The sequence below is a fragment of the Theropithecus gelada genome, chromosome 18 (genome assembly GCF_003255815.1).
Source record: "Theropithecus gelada isolate Dixy chromosome 18, Tgel_1.0, whole genome shotgun sequence".
NCBI lineage: Eukaryota > Metazoa > Chordata > Mammalia > Primates > Cercopithecidae > Theropithecus > Theropithecus gelada.
In genome coordinates, this window is record NC_037686.1 from 47,927,827 (window position 1) to 47,945,953 (window position 18,127).

Here is an 18,127-nt window from a genome sequence, read left to right on the forward strand (position 1 = left end):
ACAGGTATCTTAAACGATACTTTTAGTACTTCTAGAGTAGGCCTTTAATTTTCTTTTCAGCTGTAAATCTACCTGCCAGGAAAAAACTGAATAGTTTCTTCCCGTTCTGTTCACTTCATCAAAGTCCAATAAAGGAATTAAATGAAGCGACAGTATTATATACTGTTACCTAGATCTTGACCTAGTAATTGATTTGATATCCTTCTTGTCGTCATCTAATTTCTTGTCCTCCGAAGATTTCGTGTCTTGCAGGTTCTCATCGCCCTCATCGTCGGATTTGATCTCAGAGCTGCCAGAGGAGACACTCTGCCCCTGTAGTCCTGGTGGCATGCCTACAGAAAAAGAGGAATCAGGTGATACGTACACCAACATCTCACTGCCTGCACACCAGATTGCAAGGCTGCCAGCAGACAATTCATACCGCTGAACTGTGATCCTTCTGTCACTTTTTTTTTTTTCCTGCTATCTGTTGAAGTTTCAAAAAATGCACCTGCAGAAACAAGTTTTCTCTGCATTGGCTCTAAGGTTAAATTCTATTTTGCAATCTTTTGGAGTAGATGGTAATTTCACTGTCTACAAAACATCAACTTAATTGCAATGAAAATCATAATCATGAAAATCACACAGCCAATGTTCTGATTAAGAACCCAAGTAAATATCAGCTATTATATTGAGTTTCTTCCATATGCAATGATTTAATAGGAAAATGTCCTTAAAATATAATTCCCAGGGAGTATGCTAAATATGTGCAGTCAAGACTTCAATAGGTACCCTAATGATATTCTGAAATTAGGCTTCTCTTATTCTCAAGGAGTAATCAGCATTTTAAAATGGTACATATGGAAGGCAGTTTGCTACTCATTTTAGAAATTTCTAGCTTTATCATTGCTCAACTTTCCAAGTCACACTGCATTTTAAAACACGATCCTAATGTAATAAATTTTTTAAAGGTAGAACTGTATCTGTCAAGTATTCCCCCTTATTTGTAATCTGTGTATTCTAGAACCTTGCCACTCAAACTTTGGTTCATGTGGCCTCATCACCTGTGAGCCCATTAGAAATGGACAATCCCAGACCTACTGAAGCAGAATCTGCATTTTAACAAGATCCTCAGGTCGTGCTTATGTGCAGTCTGAGAAGTACAGATTTCGGACAAAGAGGACAAAACCCAAAGGCTCTTGATAAGAAAGGTCCTGGCCAGGTGCAGTGGCTCATGCCTGTAATCCCAGCACTTCGGGAGGCTGAGGCACATATATCACTTGAGGTCAGGAGTTCAAGACCAGCCTGGCCAACATGGTGAAACACTGTCTCTACTAAAAATATGAAAAATAGCCGGGCATGGTGATGCATGTCTGTCTGTAATCCAAGCTACCTGGGAGGCTGAGGCAGAACTGCTTGAACCTGGGAGGTGGAGGTTGCAGTGAGATCGCACCACTGCACTCCAGCCTGGGCAACAGAGTGAAGCTCTGTCTCAAAAAAGTCCATAAAATCATACTATTCATATAAAATGGGCAGACATACTCATACATAAAATTGACACTCAGATCTGTACAATGTTGAACAGTTGAAAAAATGCTCACATGTATTCCTGTGGCAATGTTATCATTTTTATATTAAACGTGAAGGGACTAGAAGATGTTATCTAAGTGACTCCTAGTCAGCTGGCCAATAGCAGCCCAACTTCCTGGGGTCATGAAAAGCTGCTCACAGTCACTGCTATGAGGCAATCATTAGAGGGCTAGATGACTCAAGAGCAAAAATAATGCAACTGCAACCAAGCTCCATTTTTAAAATGCACCTATATTTCCTTCCATCTGAAACAATAACAACAATTTCCTTCCTTCCTATTCATTTGGAAATATCATTTTCAGGCCACAACTAACCACATTAGAGGACCTGAATGAGAAAAATGTGGAAATAGCTAAAATAAAATTTCCTCTCATCAGTCTGTGGCCTCATTCCTGGCTGATATAGGACCAGGATTTCAGAGGATGTTTGAGGAAAACAGTCCCTGGAGAAACATGATTAGCGGGTGAAGTTCTAAATACTTTCCCATTTCCTTACCATTTTTGTGCCCAATTTGATTCTTGGGTTTCTGCCAGTGCTTCTTGAGGGATGAACACCAAGAGGCTGGGTATCAATACTGGGCCTATTGTGAAAGTGAGGTCAGAAGTGCCCTGGTGAGGCCAACCTACCTCTGTAAGGGTCCTGGGGTGGGTTCAGGTCAGGGGAAGTCGCAGACTGGACAGGAAGCTGTGGGACTGGAACCTGGTTTGGCAGAAGAGAATGGCTGCCTCTCAGGGCGACACCGTCTTCACGATGGGTCCCCACCTGAAAGGGGCGAGAGGAACCAGAGAGGTGAGCAGGAACCAGAGGTGTGACTGCTATTTCCAGAGGCCACGAGGACCTGATGAAAGCAGGCTGGCTTTTCAAAAACCATACTCCCAAATTCATTTCACTAGAGGGCGCTGAAGGACCGCACATGCACCTATAGTTCCCGGCGAAAACACTTAACACTCAGTAAGACGCCGTGCTGTACATTCAGTGACAAATATGGCAGAGTAGCTCAGGCAGGTAAAACGTCAAATTGTCTCCCAGGGTGCTGCAGTGGAGCGCACTGATTCGTACCCATCTGTCTTCTATCATGTCCGCCAACAGATCTGACAATTATCTTAATGCCCATATGCTTAATTGTGGGCTTCTCAATTCCCCCATTGCTATCGGAAATCCTACAGGAATTTCAATTTGGCATTCGACTTTCATTTCAGGGGATAAGATTCTCAGGCCTGCCATTTTTTTTTTCCATAATGCCAGCTAAGCCTCTGACAGCGGAAGCTACAGCAGTATGGGACACAGCCTCTGCTTGGTACAAATATAATAAAATGTCACCTGGCTTTCCAAAACTGGCAGCCCATTCCAAATTAATGTTTACTGTATTTCATCAGCTGCTGAGTTTCAAATCCAAAGGGGGATGGTTTCTGCCAATGCCACCACACCGGAAAATGTACCAATAAAGGTTTTATTAAACACACCAGTAATGCCATCATTGCCATGCAAGGATGTTTGGACATTTTTCCATTTTTTCCCTCACTATTCTGATCCTAGAAAGACACCATATTGTAAATACTCTCGATGCTTCCAAAAATAAAATTATAGAGTACAGCATGATTACTTGATTAAAAAAATACTGCTGAGCTTTTTATTAACTACTGCTATCTACTCTAGGGTCCAGAGACACTGAACTTGCAGCACTGAGACAGCAACTGCCTACTTTATAGCATATGCCTTCAAGCAAAAACATTAAGCATTTATAAACTAAGAGGACAATGAGTAGTTCACATTTTCTTTTCTATTTCCAAGTATTTTCTTAGCCTATGGTTAAGTAAGCATTTACACAGGACGGTGAGTCTAAAACACAAAAAATTAACCATACATTTATACTGCTATGAATCAGGTTTATTTTTTTCCAGTCAAAAATATGAAACCAGAAAGGAGAATCTTCACTCTTTTGTTACCAAAATATTTTAAAAGGGTATTTCCAAAGAATGCATCAATAATAAGAATCTGAACCAACAACAATCAAATTCACAGGACCTAATAAACACATGCTATTTAAAGGCAGGTATGTATTGTAAGTATCGCCTACAATATTTTGCTTTTTACTGAAAATATATTTAAGTAAGTGATCCTGAAATATGCCATTTTTATATTCATGTGTACGTGCGTGTGGTGTGTGTGTGTGTGTGTGTATATATGCACTCCAAAATATTTTTTTTAAATTTTGGGTGGAAAGGATCACATAAATCATAAATCATATTGTTTGGATTCAAAATACAGCAAGAATAGGAAAAGACTTGAGGCTTATGAGCATCAGGAAGTATCAATAAGTGTTTCAGCAGAGAGAGGTGGGAAGTCCAGCACTGCTGCCCGGTGCCTGTGTCGCAATACAGAACTTTCTGAATGGTGGTTATGTGGCCTCTATGGGGTGCTTCAAATGTACTGAGACTGGTATCTCCCAAAGCAGCCCATTCCATTTTTACCACAAATTGGCCTCTTTATAGATTTCACTCACCGATCCTAGAGCTCTATGGCATTAAGTACAGACCTTTTTTCAAAAAAAACATATTCAACCCTGTTGCCTGCCACACCACTCCTTTTCTCCGTGACTGAAGTCTGCTTCAGTCTACAGGCAGACCACGCCCACCTGCTCCTGCAACCATTTGTAACTGACTCTCCTATATATTTTAATTTTTATTCAGAAGAGTGATAGCTATTTTCCATTGAGGTTTTGATTTGCTGTTTTTATATTCATGCATTAGAAAATGGATTCAATCAATGATTATCCTTTCAATCTAAGATGTCAACTTGTAAGCATGAATTTTTACAGGCCTTGATAAAATGGTGGCTCTTTATGTCTGTCAATCAATATCTAAATAATTCTTTGTGCTGATTCGTATTTATTTATGTTCCCAATGGATGTAATTTCTTGAATTTCCACAAAGGATGACTCTAAGTCAAAATCACTGAAAGTAACCACAGATTTGAGCACAGAGGAGAAGTATACTCCTATTTCAGAATCATTAACACTCTCAAGGCTTATTTGCAAGCATCTGTGACATAGCTTAAGGTTAATGTTTTGCTTTTTACTTAAAATATATTCAGTTATTGATCTTGACATTTTTTTCCTCTAGATCACATTGAGGTAAGTTCTTAAAAGAGGAAAAGAGAACCCACGGAATCATACATGACAACTGGTATATAACAGGTACATAATAACTGCAGACAGAATCGTGTGTTTTGACCGAAAATACTTGCATGTTATATAGAAAGAATAGCCTGTGTAGTTCAAGAACCCTCAAAACTCAGGCTATGTTCACTTACGATGATCTTTGTCTCTGTTTTGTTAAAATCCATTTAATTTTAAATCTTTCTTCTATACAATGACTGTAAACTCTTAAATATTATAAATATATTTGAGGATATAGTTGTTCCAACTACATTTTTGTTTGGATTTCAGGCCCATATGTTACCTAACTCCATCTATTTTCTATAGATCATGTTAGATCATCTTAATATCAATCATTTTCCATAAAGAATGATAGAGACAAAGTTGTTCTGATGCTTTTGTTTTTTAAAATTTAATTTTTTTTTTTTTTTTTTGAGACAGTCTCGCTCTGTCGTCCAGGCTGGAGCCTCTGCCTCCCAGGTTCAAGCGATTCTCCTGCCTTAGCCTCCCAAATAACTGGAATTACGGGTGCCCACCACCACACCCGGCTAATTTGTCGTGATGTTTTAAGACTTCCCTTGTAACTGTGTCTATTCCAGGTCATGTGAATGACGTCGGATAGGTCCAGAGCCATGTAATAATGAGCTTGATCTCCAGGATAGGATCAATTCCATTGCCCTTGGCTGTGGAATGGTATTCCAATTTGAAGAATTGGCTTGGCTTTGCTTGTTTCCTTGGCCACAGATGGCATGTTCTAACCCTGTTTACTTCTCTTTCAGAAACATTATTTCTGGTCACATGAGAGACAAGGGAAGAAACACGGTGGATGGTCAGCACAAATCCATCACTAGAATAACACAGAAATAGATGGAGAAACCCACACTGTTCTCTGTATATACAAGGGTCAGGGATTGTCCACTGGCATTAAGGTGGCCCATTCATAGGATGACCCATGTCTGCTTCAAATTGAGCTGGGCCATCCAATGATCTTGGCATTCTGAACTTCAATACGACACAATGTGACTAGGAAAAAGGAGATTCCTGCAAATCAATTCTAAGAATGACATTTGGTCCCTATTTTTAGAAAATCTGTACTTCGTTAAAGCCCTATTTTGATAACCTTTTCATAGAGATAACAGTAGTCTAAAGTTAAAAGCCAGCTTAAGAAAAGTTAATTAATACTCATTGTAAATGTGAATCTTTTCATAGTCATGTATAATGCAGTTTTAGTGATAGCTATGCTAAAAGAAGTGAAATTTAAAAATTATTCAATGATTATTCATTGATTGATCAGAGCATGCATTCAACAAACATTTTCTAATCTAGCCCATGCCTGTCACTTTGTGAGACACTGGGGACAGAATGAGAAATAACTCAGATGTGGTCCTGGCTTTTGTGGAACTCATAATGATTCTTGGGTGGATTTTTGTACACTGATCAATTTAGTGGGGCAGTTTTAATAGTAAGGAAGAGAAACCTATTTGAGATTGTTCAAATAAAAGGAGATTTATCATAAAGAGTTTTCTGTAGCTTAGGTTTTAGACTCAGAGAGCTCTTGGGAACCGAATGACACTCCTTGCCTCTGCTGGGCTAGTCAGCCTCTCTCCTCTCTCTGGGGGCACCACTGCTTCTCTTCGGCTTCTGCTCTCTCATGAGGACATATTGGACTCATTCTTCATGATACCTCATGGTGCATTCCTTCTGGTTCTGTACCTGCTGCTGATTTCCTCTTTGTCTTCGTATTTCTAAGCTTAGAATGCCAAGATCATTGGATGGCCCAGCTCACTTTGAAGCAGACATAGGTCATACTATGAATGGGCCACCTTAATGACAGACATTTTCCTGGTCCAGAGAGCTACAAAGGAGGAAGGGGAGACAAGATCATGTAGTCCAAACACAGCCAGCTTGGCCTGTCCCGTCCACATTTTGGCTGGTACGTGTAGGTGTAAATATCTGAGTTACACTGTATATTAGGTCAAATTATACTCAAATTCCAACACATCTATTTAAATTCTCCTGTGTGAATTTGTCATTGGATATAATTAAATGTCATTAGATATGCAATAATTATTTTGAATCATGTAAGCACCATATAATTTTAAATAACCTTAGTTTCCAAGAAAGGGCTTGATAAACTGATAGAAGCACTTTTAAATCATAGAACTTAGACATCAAGGGCTTAGAGGACCTTCGTTATATATCAGTTAGGTCAGACTCTTCATTTTACAAAGAAAGCTAAGGTCAAGAATGGTGAAGTGACTTAAGATCTAACTTTAGATGTTTAGTTAGAGATCTAAAACAGATTTTGAACTCAGAAAACTTACAACACTGAACAATTATATAGGAGAGGGGAGCAGAGTTAGGGGGCAAGAGGGGTTTATTTCCCAGAGCTTTTGTTTTAAAACAGCGCACGTGTGTGTGTGTGTGTGTGTATGTCCATACATGCACATACACACCTAGGTACAAGCATATGACATACATATATATACATACATATACAGATATAGGAAAATCATTTCCATTTTCTTTATTGTAGGGGGGAAATCATAGTTCATTAACTCAGGCCAAGGCCAAGATGTCTAACTAAATTATAAAATTTAATATTTGCCACGATCCCTCCAACATAAACAGATTTAAAAGACATGCAGATTCAAATTAGGTGGTTGTTGGCAAGGCTGTTTTTATATGGAGATGCATTCAGCATTGTGGTAAATATCCTTGTCCTTATCCTCTAGCTAACAACAAACACCACAAACAAAAAAGACATTCAATATTTTTGCTCTCTTTGTTTCCAGGGAGTATTGTGAAAGTAATTATTCTGTTGTATTTAAGAGGCCTATTTCATGGATGGGAAAATGTATTAAATTTCATTTGGCAGTTATTCAATCCTAGTTAATGTTATCTCCAGAGATAACTGCTTCAAAACAGGCTTTCAGACCCCAGTCACTTCTATTCTACCATAATCCTTCTAAAAGAGTATAGAATGGGAACTTTAGGAAACTTGTCACAGTTTCTAGACCAAGTGATAACGACACAAAACTGGATATACTATTATAAACATTTTGGTACATCAAAATTAAAGTTTGCTGTTAATGACATCTGGTTTCCAATTTTGGACATAGGTTTTTTTGTTTGTTTGTTTTTAGAAAGAACAACAACAAAATGGAACAAAGACAGAAGTCCTGGTAACTGTGACTTACTGTTACTTTTCGCTCTTGTTTTTCCATTAACACAAAAGAAAAGCTGATGTGTTTTCACTGTAATTAGAAACCCATTGATACAGAAAACAGTTTTGGTGTCTGAACTGTAATCTCCCCATGAAATATCAATTATACATGACAGTTGTAGAGTACTAGATTTCAGTTACAATTATCTGGCCAGACCTCTGTCATATTAGAGGAAAGCAAACTTATTTTCTCAAAAGTGCAAAACACCATTTAGTACAAAAGTGCATCTTTTAAAGAGGTGGGAGGCGGCCATGCAAACTTCTTTAATGGCTCACAGATGGGAACTTGGAAGTTCATGGAATGGCAGCAGTAGACAGATACTGTGAGGAACAACACTAGAGGCACAGAGGCTCTGCAGGAAACAAGACCTACCTCTAATAACCACCTGTTGTGGGAGAAAGAGCTCACATCTGGGACACTCCAACCACAAACATAATTTCCATATTTCTCAGTTTAAAAAATTATCAGATTGTTTTTCTTTAGTACACGTGATTAAACCTTTAAGAGACTTTTCATTTACAGCAGATCTGGATTCAATTCTTTTGTTTGGATTTTTATTTGATTCTTAACATGTTTGTTGGGAGAAGATTTCATAACTGTCTTGAGAACACCTACATTGTTTTCCAGAAACATCATAGCTTCACTTATGTTCTGTATGAAATGTAAGGTAATTCCTTATTGTGTAATTCTTGGAGATTTATTTAGTATTTATTCTCCAGATAATAAAATAATTTTCAAGAGGATTTAAACATGAGCTAAATGATCCTGACCTTGGCAGTGCTTGCCTATCATGCGATCAGCTGGGCTGAAACTCCCCTGGATGTTCACCAAAATGGTTAAATGAATGATTCTGTGATACAGTTCAAGAAATGCAAATGGATGTGAGCCGACCTCAGTTCATCTTTCTTGTAGTAACTCATACGTTCCATCTATTAAAACTGTTTCATTTATCTTTTCTGTATCTCCACCCCACACCCTCAATTCTCAACATCATTTTCCTATAGTGGAAACCATAACTGGATGGAGCTCACCTAGGGGGACAGTGGCAGGAGATTAACAGAGCCCATTCCTCTATGTCTTCCTTGCTCCACGTAGCAGGCTAGTAAGTAGGTGGTATGGAACTAAAGTTAATCCATCCTAGTGAACCAAACATATCTAGCACAGAGAGTATGGGGAAGTCTAGCAATTATGTGTAAACAGCTTCTGTTTAAAGGAAAAGACAACTGGACACTTGATTTACACTTGGAATTCTGAATGCCTGAAGTGCAAGCATACCTGTGAGAGTGCACAGTCATGCTGCTCACCTCCACACACTTTTTAGCCAGTCCAGGTGACCCATACCTAAGGATCCCTAGGGATTTACCATTACCAACTGGCCTTTATTTTTTAAATGCTTTTCTTGTTATTTAAGTAACACATGCTTATTGTAATATATTTGGAAAGAGAGCAGAAGTGTAAAGAAGTTCACCTAAACTAATGAAACATTTCTTCCCCATCACTTTCTAAATACTCATCTTTTAAATGCAATATTCTCTCTCCATCAGTTGATCCCTTGCAATATTAAGGCTTCAGCCTGGCTCTTGCCTGCTGCATGGATTCAGTCTAAGAGGTCCACCCTGTGCCAATGCATCCTTCACCTAGACTCCTAGGACCAATGCAGTTCCCTCCTATTTTTATATTCCTCACTATTAATGTTCAATTACCTACGCATGGCCTCTCATCTGCTGGGTTGATGCCCACATCACTAAGGCTTGAGCAAAGCCCTCCCTGCTCTGTCTGCTGGGCTGGTTTTTTTCCCAACTCACCAACTGCTTCTCTTTTATTAAAGCTCCACAGATCCCCTTACTCTCTGACCCTTCTGGGCTGAGTGGTTCTCCAGAAATCTCTACTTTCTTGTCACCTCATTGAGCTCACTATGCATTACAGACACCACCCTTAAAACACATTCAAGGTCATTGTTGAATGGTGCAGGGCATAAACTTCAATAAGTTTGTTTTGCTGCCATTCGTGAAGCCTATACTTGTCTCCATTTGTGAGCATCCCATCTCAAGGACAGGAACTGCACAGGTCACTGCACAGGAGTGCAATAGTACAATGTGCAATTAGATGCTTAGTAAATTATGACACACATTTTATGGATCTGTGAGACTATGTCTGAAATCTAAGGCCTTTGATATTGTCAAATATACATTTAGCATGTTTCTATCAAATAATAAACATTTCACTTAATTTGACAAGCACCTTATGAAAGTGTACTATATGCAAGACACTACATGGGCATTTGCAGGGAAAAATAATAAAAGACAGACATGTCTATAACTTTGCAGGCACTGATTTTTTTTTTTTCTTTTTTAAGATGGAGTCTTGCTTTGTCACCCAGAAAGGAGTGGAGTGGCATGATCTTGGCTCACTGCAACCTCCGCCTCCTGGGTTCAAGAGATTCTCCTGCCTCAGCCTCCCCAGTAGCTGGGATTACAGGCATGTACCATCACGCCCAGCTAATTTTTGTATTTTTAGTAGAGGCGGGGTTTCACCATGTTGGCCAGGTTGGTCTCGAACTCCTGAACTTGTGATCCTCCCACCTCGGCCTCCCAAAGTGCTGGGATTATAGGCGGGAACCACTGCGCCTGGCCCAGACACTGAAATTTTAATGGTGGGATAATATAATTACTATACAAGGCAAAATACGATGAATGTCATAAAAGAGTACAAAGTCATGTAGGGTTTTAAAAAATGATGAAGTCATACCCATTTGGGAAACCAGGGACTACTTGAAGAAGAACATGGTATTTTAGGCAGGTTTTGAGTAGATGGGTAGAATTTTGATACAGCTTATCCAAATATATTTTTTAAGAGCTGATGCTTAACACAATTAAATAACATCCCAACCTTAAGTGAAAATTTCATTTTACATCAATAAGTGGCATGATTTAGATACTGGGTATGTGTGAAGAAGCAAGCAGCAAAGGACTGTGTGTTAACATGTGTTTTCATATTGTCAGACTATATATTTCTGACAAAAAGCAGATTTTTGTAAAGCCCTTTGTGAAGCTCAATGGCTTTGCTACAAAGTGAACAACACAGGGCATTTTGGACACAAATGATACCTCACTGTATGTGTGTATTATTGGCCCAAATGATTCACTCTTATTTAATTGCCATGAAGTCTTTCATCTCCCAGCTATACAATAATAGTTTCCATATGACTAGTGGCTCTGCTATAAATAAGATCAAAAGCAGAAGAAAGGATTTAATAAAAGAAAATGACATTAAGAGTAGCATTAAATCAGGGGGAAAATACCAATATCCAACTCTTTTTTTTTTTTTTTTTTTGAGAATAAAGCACCCAGAGTACTAAGTAGCTTCCCCAATATCTCATGAAAGGTCTTTTTACAAGCAGTAGGTATATGCAGAACCCATCGTGTGCACGTTAGAGTGGCAATGATTAAGTTGTGAGGGTGTGTGAGAGGTAGAAGGCAAGAGTGTCCCATTTAGAGTCAGGTAGGAGAACAGGTAATAGACCAAACGGCTAATTTCACACGGTAAAGAATACAACTGCAATGTGTCAATGGCAAACGTCCACCCATTTCTCTGCCCTTTTCTGTTCTATTTGATGGAGAAAGACTTTTTGGTAATCCAGAGTTTTTCAGAGAATCATAACATTGCTCAATGCCTGTACATGAGTTCTGAGAAAGGAAGTTTTTTTTGGCAAGGCACAGTGACTTGATATGAAAAGCCAACTTCCCAAACAAATTTTCTTCTAGTTCTTAAAAAAAAAATACAATGTTAATCTCTATTCCTGACTGGATAAACAGCTGCTAATAACCTCCAGCTCCCAGGGGAGGAGGCTTATTTCCTTTCATCTTCAGACTGGTGGATACCTGACGTGCACTGGCCTTTAGTGGTTCCACATGCTTTTTGCTTTGCTTTTTTTCCAAACTGCTTCAATATGGGTCTTGCCAAGTTGAGTCTCTTTTCCCCCTTTCCCTTCAATTGCATCCAAAACCTCGGAAGATATAGTCAGTTATGGTACTGCTTATTTGAAATAGTAGTTCTTTTACTGTTGGTGTGTTTAAAGAGAAAATTCAAACACTTATAATCTCCCAAGGAGACTAGAGCCTTGGGCTCTTGTATCTTGAAGCCCTGTGAGAAAAATGACCATTTTAGTTCCTTTCATACTGAGCTAATTATTCATTTGAGGGCTGGCTATGTTCAAAACTACTCAATTTCTAGTAGTATTGCTTGTGCACTTACTTATAATACTTATAGCTGTGTCCTAAATAAAGGAACAAACTTCAACACTTTTTCTTCTAATAGGAAGTGCCCTGCAGAAGATTCCAGAGCCAGCTGGCCCCTGGAGTCTTTCTCACTTGCTCTTAAGCACCTGCTTTAATGGTGACCTCAGTTCTATATCTCAAGATTTAGACATTTTGCAAAACAGCTTTTTAAACAAAAACCAGCTGTTTCCCATCTAGACTACAGGGGGAAAATTTTGGGCAGCTTACAGAAACATTACCCAGAGACTACCATTCTCCAATAACTTTCACACACTTCCAGCTCCAAAAGAGACCCGTCCGTGTGCAGAAGCCACAGAGAAGGCAAATGTGAAATTAAAATGTGGAAACTCAATACCGTGGTTTTTGACAATGTGTCCAATTAACTGCTTTAAAATGAATGTGGCTATTGTATCAGGACAATGTTCCCCCAAAGATGTCATTTAACTAATATTGGACAGATCTTTTGGTTAAACTCAACTTTATAGTTCTAAGATGATTTATGGATATAGAGGAAGCTATAATTATGCATAACTGTGAATGTCAACCAATTAGGCAGAACCCTCACATTACAGAACATGTAATGCTACAGCTTTTTTTCAGTTCTCACTCCTAAAGCTGCTTTGCCTAAACCCTCTTCTTACTATGAACCCATTTTCAACTTCTGTTTTCTAAGCAATTAAGATACTTTTGATTTGAAAAATTTACAGCCACAATAAAAGTTAAAATAACACAACGGCCATGGAATGTGAAAAAATATAAAATGGCCAAGGCCTAATCTTGGCTTTTAAACGGTGCCAAGTTGCTCCAGTATTTTCTGTTTTGGTATGAATGACATAACTGAATTACTTCATGAGTTGCTACTTTAATTCCTAAGGGTGGAAAATTCCATGAGTTAACTTAATTTGGATGTAAAAAATATACATGAAAGCTCACTCTTCCTGTGGACTCTCATGTGAAATATTCGAGCCAATTGCTGGAGCTGCTGTGCTGTGGAGGGGCTTTTCCCCCAGTGCAGCCCTGGCTGGCAAGCTGCAAGGGCTGGTATCATCAGGCAATTTTCTTATTTCCATTTGGATGCATGAGCCTTTATTTTCTGTTTTTGTTTTTAAATCATGTTTATTATATGGCTCTGCAACGCCTTTTCTATCCTGTCTCTAAGTGTTGAAATTCTATGTGGACTTGAATATGAGCTCAATGGCGTCTTCTCCGGGAAGCATTTCCTAGCAGTCTGAATCGCTTCTTAGGTCATTTCATAATTCTACCTTGCATTATAGTTAGACCCATATTTGTATTATCACCTACCAGGATAAAAGGCCTGTAAGATCAGATACTTTCTTTTACATGTTTATGAATCCCCAAAAGCATCTGAAGCACAGCAGATGCAGAAGGGCTGAATGAACATACGTGTATTTTCTAATATATACAATATATACTTTTCCCTCCAGAAAATCTGCTTTCTTGAGAAAATAAGAGTAATATTACATTTTTTTAAATGCACAGTTGTGCCTATTCCAAATTATGGATAGTTTAAGATTATGTCCTTTTAACAGTTCATTTAAAAAATGATGATTACTGTGTTATTAAAAGTGTCTGCCTGCTTTTGCCTCCAAAATTTAAGAAGAAAACCATGTAAAGATTTAAGAATATCATGAGGTTATAGGGTCTATTTTAAATATATGTGTGTGTGTGTGTGTGTGTCCTTTACATTATAAAACTGGGAAAGCCAATAAGGTTTCTGTTTTTGATTTATTTAAAATTCACAGCTCCAAGATGCAAAACACTAGAGAATTAGGATTTGTTTGTCCTAGGTGCAGAGAAAGCAGGGTTTTGAGGTAAACATTCAATGCCAGACTGTCTGTTTCAACATCATAGGGTCGAATTTGAGTAAAATATGTATTGATGTGGAAAGAAGGGGAAATACCTAAGGTGACCAACTGCATTCACATATGGGCATGCACAGTGTCCTAATCACTTTTCTTAGGGCTTGCTGAATAGAGCTTAAAGGATCTCACCTCTATTGCTATATGCAGAATCTTTTGACTTTTCTTTAAATTAATATAGAAATATCAAATGGTGAGCTCAAGGATTCTGCAGCTGTTATCACTAATCCATGGTTAAAAGAATTTCTTCAAGTTCTTTTTCCCTTCTGTCCTTTTTCCCTTTTCAGTTTTTTAAAAATAAAGTATGATATTGATAAAGATCAAAACTTTCAGTTGAGCTTGCTAATCTGCTCTCTGAAATACTTGACAGTTGTGGAGATTAGGAGAGATGACAGAACACCAGAGAAGGCAAATATCCTAATTTAAAGAAAAACAAGATAGTAGCTATTGAAAGATGATGTTGACCACCAATAGCTTGGGTGAAATTCTGTAACAGGCTATTTAGAAAATAGTTTTGAAAGTGCTCTGAAACAGAGGAATGGCCTCTCAAACTCAGTCTGTTTCCACCAGAGCAAGGCCTTCTGGACAAGACTCATTTCCTGCTTCACAGTGAGTGCTGCACGCCTGGCTTCTGGGACAACGCTACAGACACAATGAGAAAAGGTTGGCCACACAGTGTATAAGGAGGGAGACAGGACCAGCTGAGATTAAACTAAGGACAGAAGACAGCACACGTGTAGAAAGAATGTCTGTAACACTGAGCCTCATGGCCTTCTGGTCAATTCCCTCCCCTGAAAATATTTTTATTGGTGGCTTTGATGTGGGCATTAGTCACACCCATCACATCTGCCAGCAACAGAGATGGCAGAGTATGTGACTGAATGAGGACTTCAGGGAAACTATTAAACAGGAATCAGACTGAGGCTACAATATAACATTCAATGAGGTTTCATGAAGTTTTGTACAAACACAACAAAAAGTACACAATGAGACTGGGGAGATATGTGGCTTACGGACTTCAGCTGATTACAAATTGAACATATGTCAGCAGGACAATGAAAGCATCAAACACAGCAAAACAGAATTTTGTTAGGTGGCCCTAATGAAGATACAAGGTACTGAATGGGGGAGGAGATAGATCCATCCTAGTCCACTTCATCCTTCCTTAAGCACTGTGTTCAGTTTTCAATTCCACACACTAAAAGGTTCTTGTGGAGAAATAGGCATCCTTGCTAAACTAGGGAGAATGCACTGGGAAGCGATGGAGTTCATGACAGGGAGTCTGAACTTTTTTTCAGGTTAAACATTTGAAGATACTGATGTTTCCTCTAGAGGAAAAAAACACTGAGTAGACTGTCTTCAAATAACTGAGCTTCTCAAGCGCTTGTTGGACTTGACTTGCAGGCAATTCTATTGGGCAGAAACATAAGGACTGCAGAAAAAAGCAAATTTGGGCTGGACCTAGGAAGAACTTTCAAACATTTGACGAAAATGGACTTTGGGGGCATTTGGAGCACCCTTGAAGGAAGGAGGTTGATCAAGGCTTGTTGACTGCTGGGCCAGGGAATCTGTAGGAGGATTTCGGTAGAGATAATCTCTTAAATTCCCTGGGAGTCCATGGGAATAACTGCTTAGAAATGAAGTATGCACTCAAATAGACATAGAACTTTATGGAATCAAAACCTATGAAAGGCCAAAAGGAGCAAGATTGAAGATGCTGATGCCTCTGTTGATCATATCTTTGTTGAAGAGGTCCACACAGAAACAGAATTTTCTGAATCCTGCTGCTCCCATGACTATATACCAGTAAATGCCACATCACATCAATGCCCACTACCCTCTCTTTTTGCCAAATATTATTGGCAGAGCTAAAGAGCAACTCATTGCAGGTAGCCTATGGCCAACTAAAGAGTTTTCTTGGATTTCATTAGTTAAGTCAGAGTAACAGAATGGTTTCTAATATCTACCACTCACAGTTGTGAAACAGTTATGATATTAGGGTAAAGAGGAAGTCGGCTGAGCAATGTAGGATATAGCACAAGGAGTGCTGGCCTGCTTGCTGTTTTGTCTGGTTTCCTTTTTTGTGTGTACGGCAGGGTCTCACTCTGTTGCCCAGGCTGGAGTGCAGTGGTACAGTCTTGGTTCACTGCAACCTCTGCCTCCAGGGTTCAAGCAGTTCTCCTGCCTCAGCCTCCTGAGCAGCTGGGATTACAGGTGTGTGCCACCATGCTCGGCTAATTTTTGTATTTTTGGTAGAGACAGGGTTTTAGCATGTTGGCCAGGCTGGTCTCGAACTCCTGACCTCAAGTGATCCACCTCCCTCGGCCTCCTAAAGTGCTGGGATTATAGGCGTGAGCCACGTGTCCAGCCTCTTTTGTCTGGTTTCTAATCCTACTAGTGAGTACCCATGGTTTGGTCACTTCCCCTTCCTAGGCCTCAGTCTTCAAAAGAAGGGCAATGGGTTGATTTCCAGGGCACTTTTAGAATCTAAAATTCAGTGGTCTGAGCTCTTAACTGTACAAGGAAAACTACTTGAAGTTGTTTGTCCTATGAAGCCCTGAGAGGTAAAAGCTCTCATGTATTTAATGTCAGTTAAATAAAAAGATACTACCTTGCCTAAGGAATGCTCTTTTGAGAGACTACGTTTAATCCAAAGTAGAACTAAAATTGTTACTGAAAAGAGGAAAACTGGGCTAAGATCCACTTTTATTGGTGGTTTCTGAAATGGGTTCCATACCCTCCACCTGCAGGACTCTGGAGGATGCTGTGGAGGACAGGTGTGTGGGGTGAGTTGCACGTGACTCCCCCATCCCTAAGTCAACTGGAAGAGTTTCTCATAGGAGATGACCACTCTTCTACCAAACAACCATGTGATCTTTCACTACCGGATAGGAGTCGGGCCCCTGGTCTTTTAGAGGGCATAGCAGACTGGCAGGGAGCACTCTGCTTAAACACACATCTTTTCCTACTAGTCTGTGAATTCCTTGAGAGCACAGAGCCTACACTTGGTAACCACGGATAAATGTTATTGGAATGAATAAACAGACTTTAAACAAAAAGGACCTGAGAGCTACACTAATGCGATATATGAATAGCAGAGGGGATTTTTAGCTCAATGATCCCATCATTGCTGACTCTATCAACAAATAAACAGGAACACATAGAGTCACATAAAGACAAGTTTGATGTGGGTTTTGTTCTTATTCAGTTAAAAAAGAAGTTAGGTCATTTGAAAGGCTTCTTTTCAGGTCTCATCTGTGGATCTGAATACTGAATGAATAACAGAGAGAATTATATCTGGAAAATTGCCCTTTCCATAATTTATAAGAAATCTAATCATTTAATATCAGGATTAATCATGGAGGTCTCTGAGGCAGAGAGGGAATCATACTTGGTAAGAGTTTCTAACTAGGGTATTGAAGACCTGGCTATTTCCTTATTCTCCCACATTCAGAGATTTCTGCTTTAATTTTGGAAGAAAAGTGGGTAGTTATAGTAAGAAAAATAATTTGATAACTTAAAATTTGCTACCTCAAGGACCCTGGTAGGGAGAGTTCACACCTCTGAGGCACTCAGCACAAACATGTTGGTTTAAGAATAAGTGGAGAGACAATGTGAGTTTTAATCCAAGCATGCCACCACATTGGAGGGAAAGTTCTCTGTCTATACATTTGGGAAGAGAGCTGCTCTGGGAACCCAGCCATGGAATACCTGGAAACTTCTTTTGCCAACCAACACTTATCAAGGTTTGAAAATCACAAGCTCCTAGCATTTAAAATAAGTTCTGAAAAGGTGTTCTTATAGATAATCTCTGGAGAGTATGCTTAGTAGTAAAAAAGAGCATTGAATTTGGAGTTGATGTGCTTGAGTTTAACTCCAGCTGCATGACTTGAGACGAACTGCTCAAACTTCTAAGGCTCACTTTACCGACACCTGAAATGGCCACTATTATCACCCTGACTGGGCTGTTGCGAAGACTGCCTAAGACAACGCATGCAGAGCGCCTAGCTGAGGGGC

At 39.2% G+C, this 18,127-nt stretch overlaps 1 protein-coding gene across 14 annotated transcripts in view; it reads right to left on the minus strand.

Annotated features, from left to right (window-relative positions):
- The window catches only part of TCF4 (transcription factor 4), a 416,095-nt gene that overhangs the window by 7,231 nt on the left and 390,737 nt on the right, over positions 1-18,127 (minus strand). For 10 of the 14 annotated variants that reach the window (XM_025365667.1, XM_025365668.1, XM_025365670.1 and 7 more), the window contains 2 exons: positions 2,196-2,331; positions 182-332 (listed from right to left, as the gene is read on the minus strand). In XM_025365667.1, coding sequence (XP_025221452.1) covers positions 182-332; positions 2,196-2,331 — 287 coding nt within the window. Of the gene's footprint in view, positions 1-169; positions 333-2,195; positions 2,332-18,127 lie in introns of all 14 variants that reach the window. The other 4 variants (XM_025365666.1, XM_025365669.1, XM_025365672.1 and 1 more) reach the window with 1 other exon arrangement.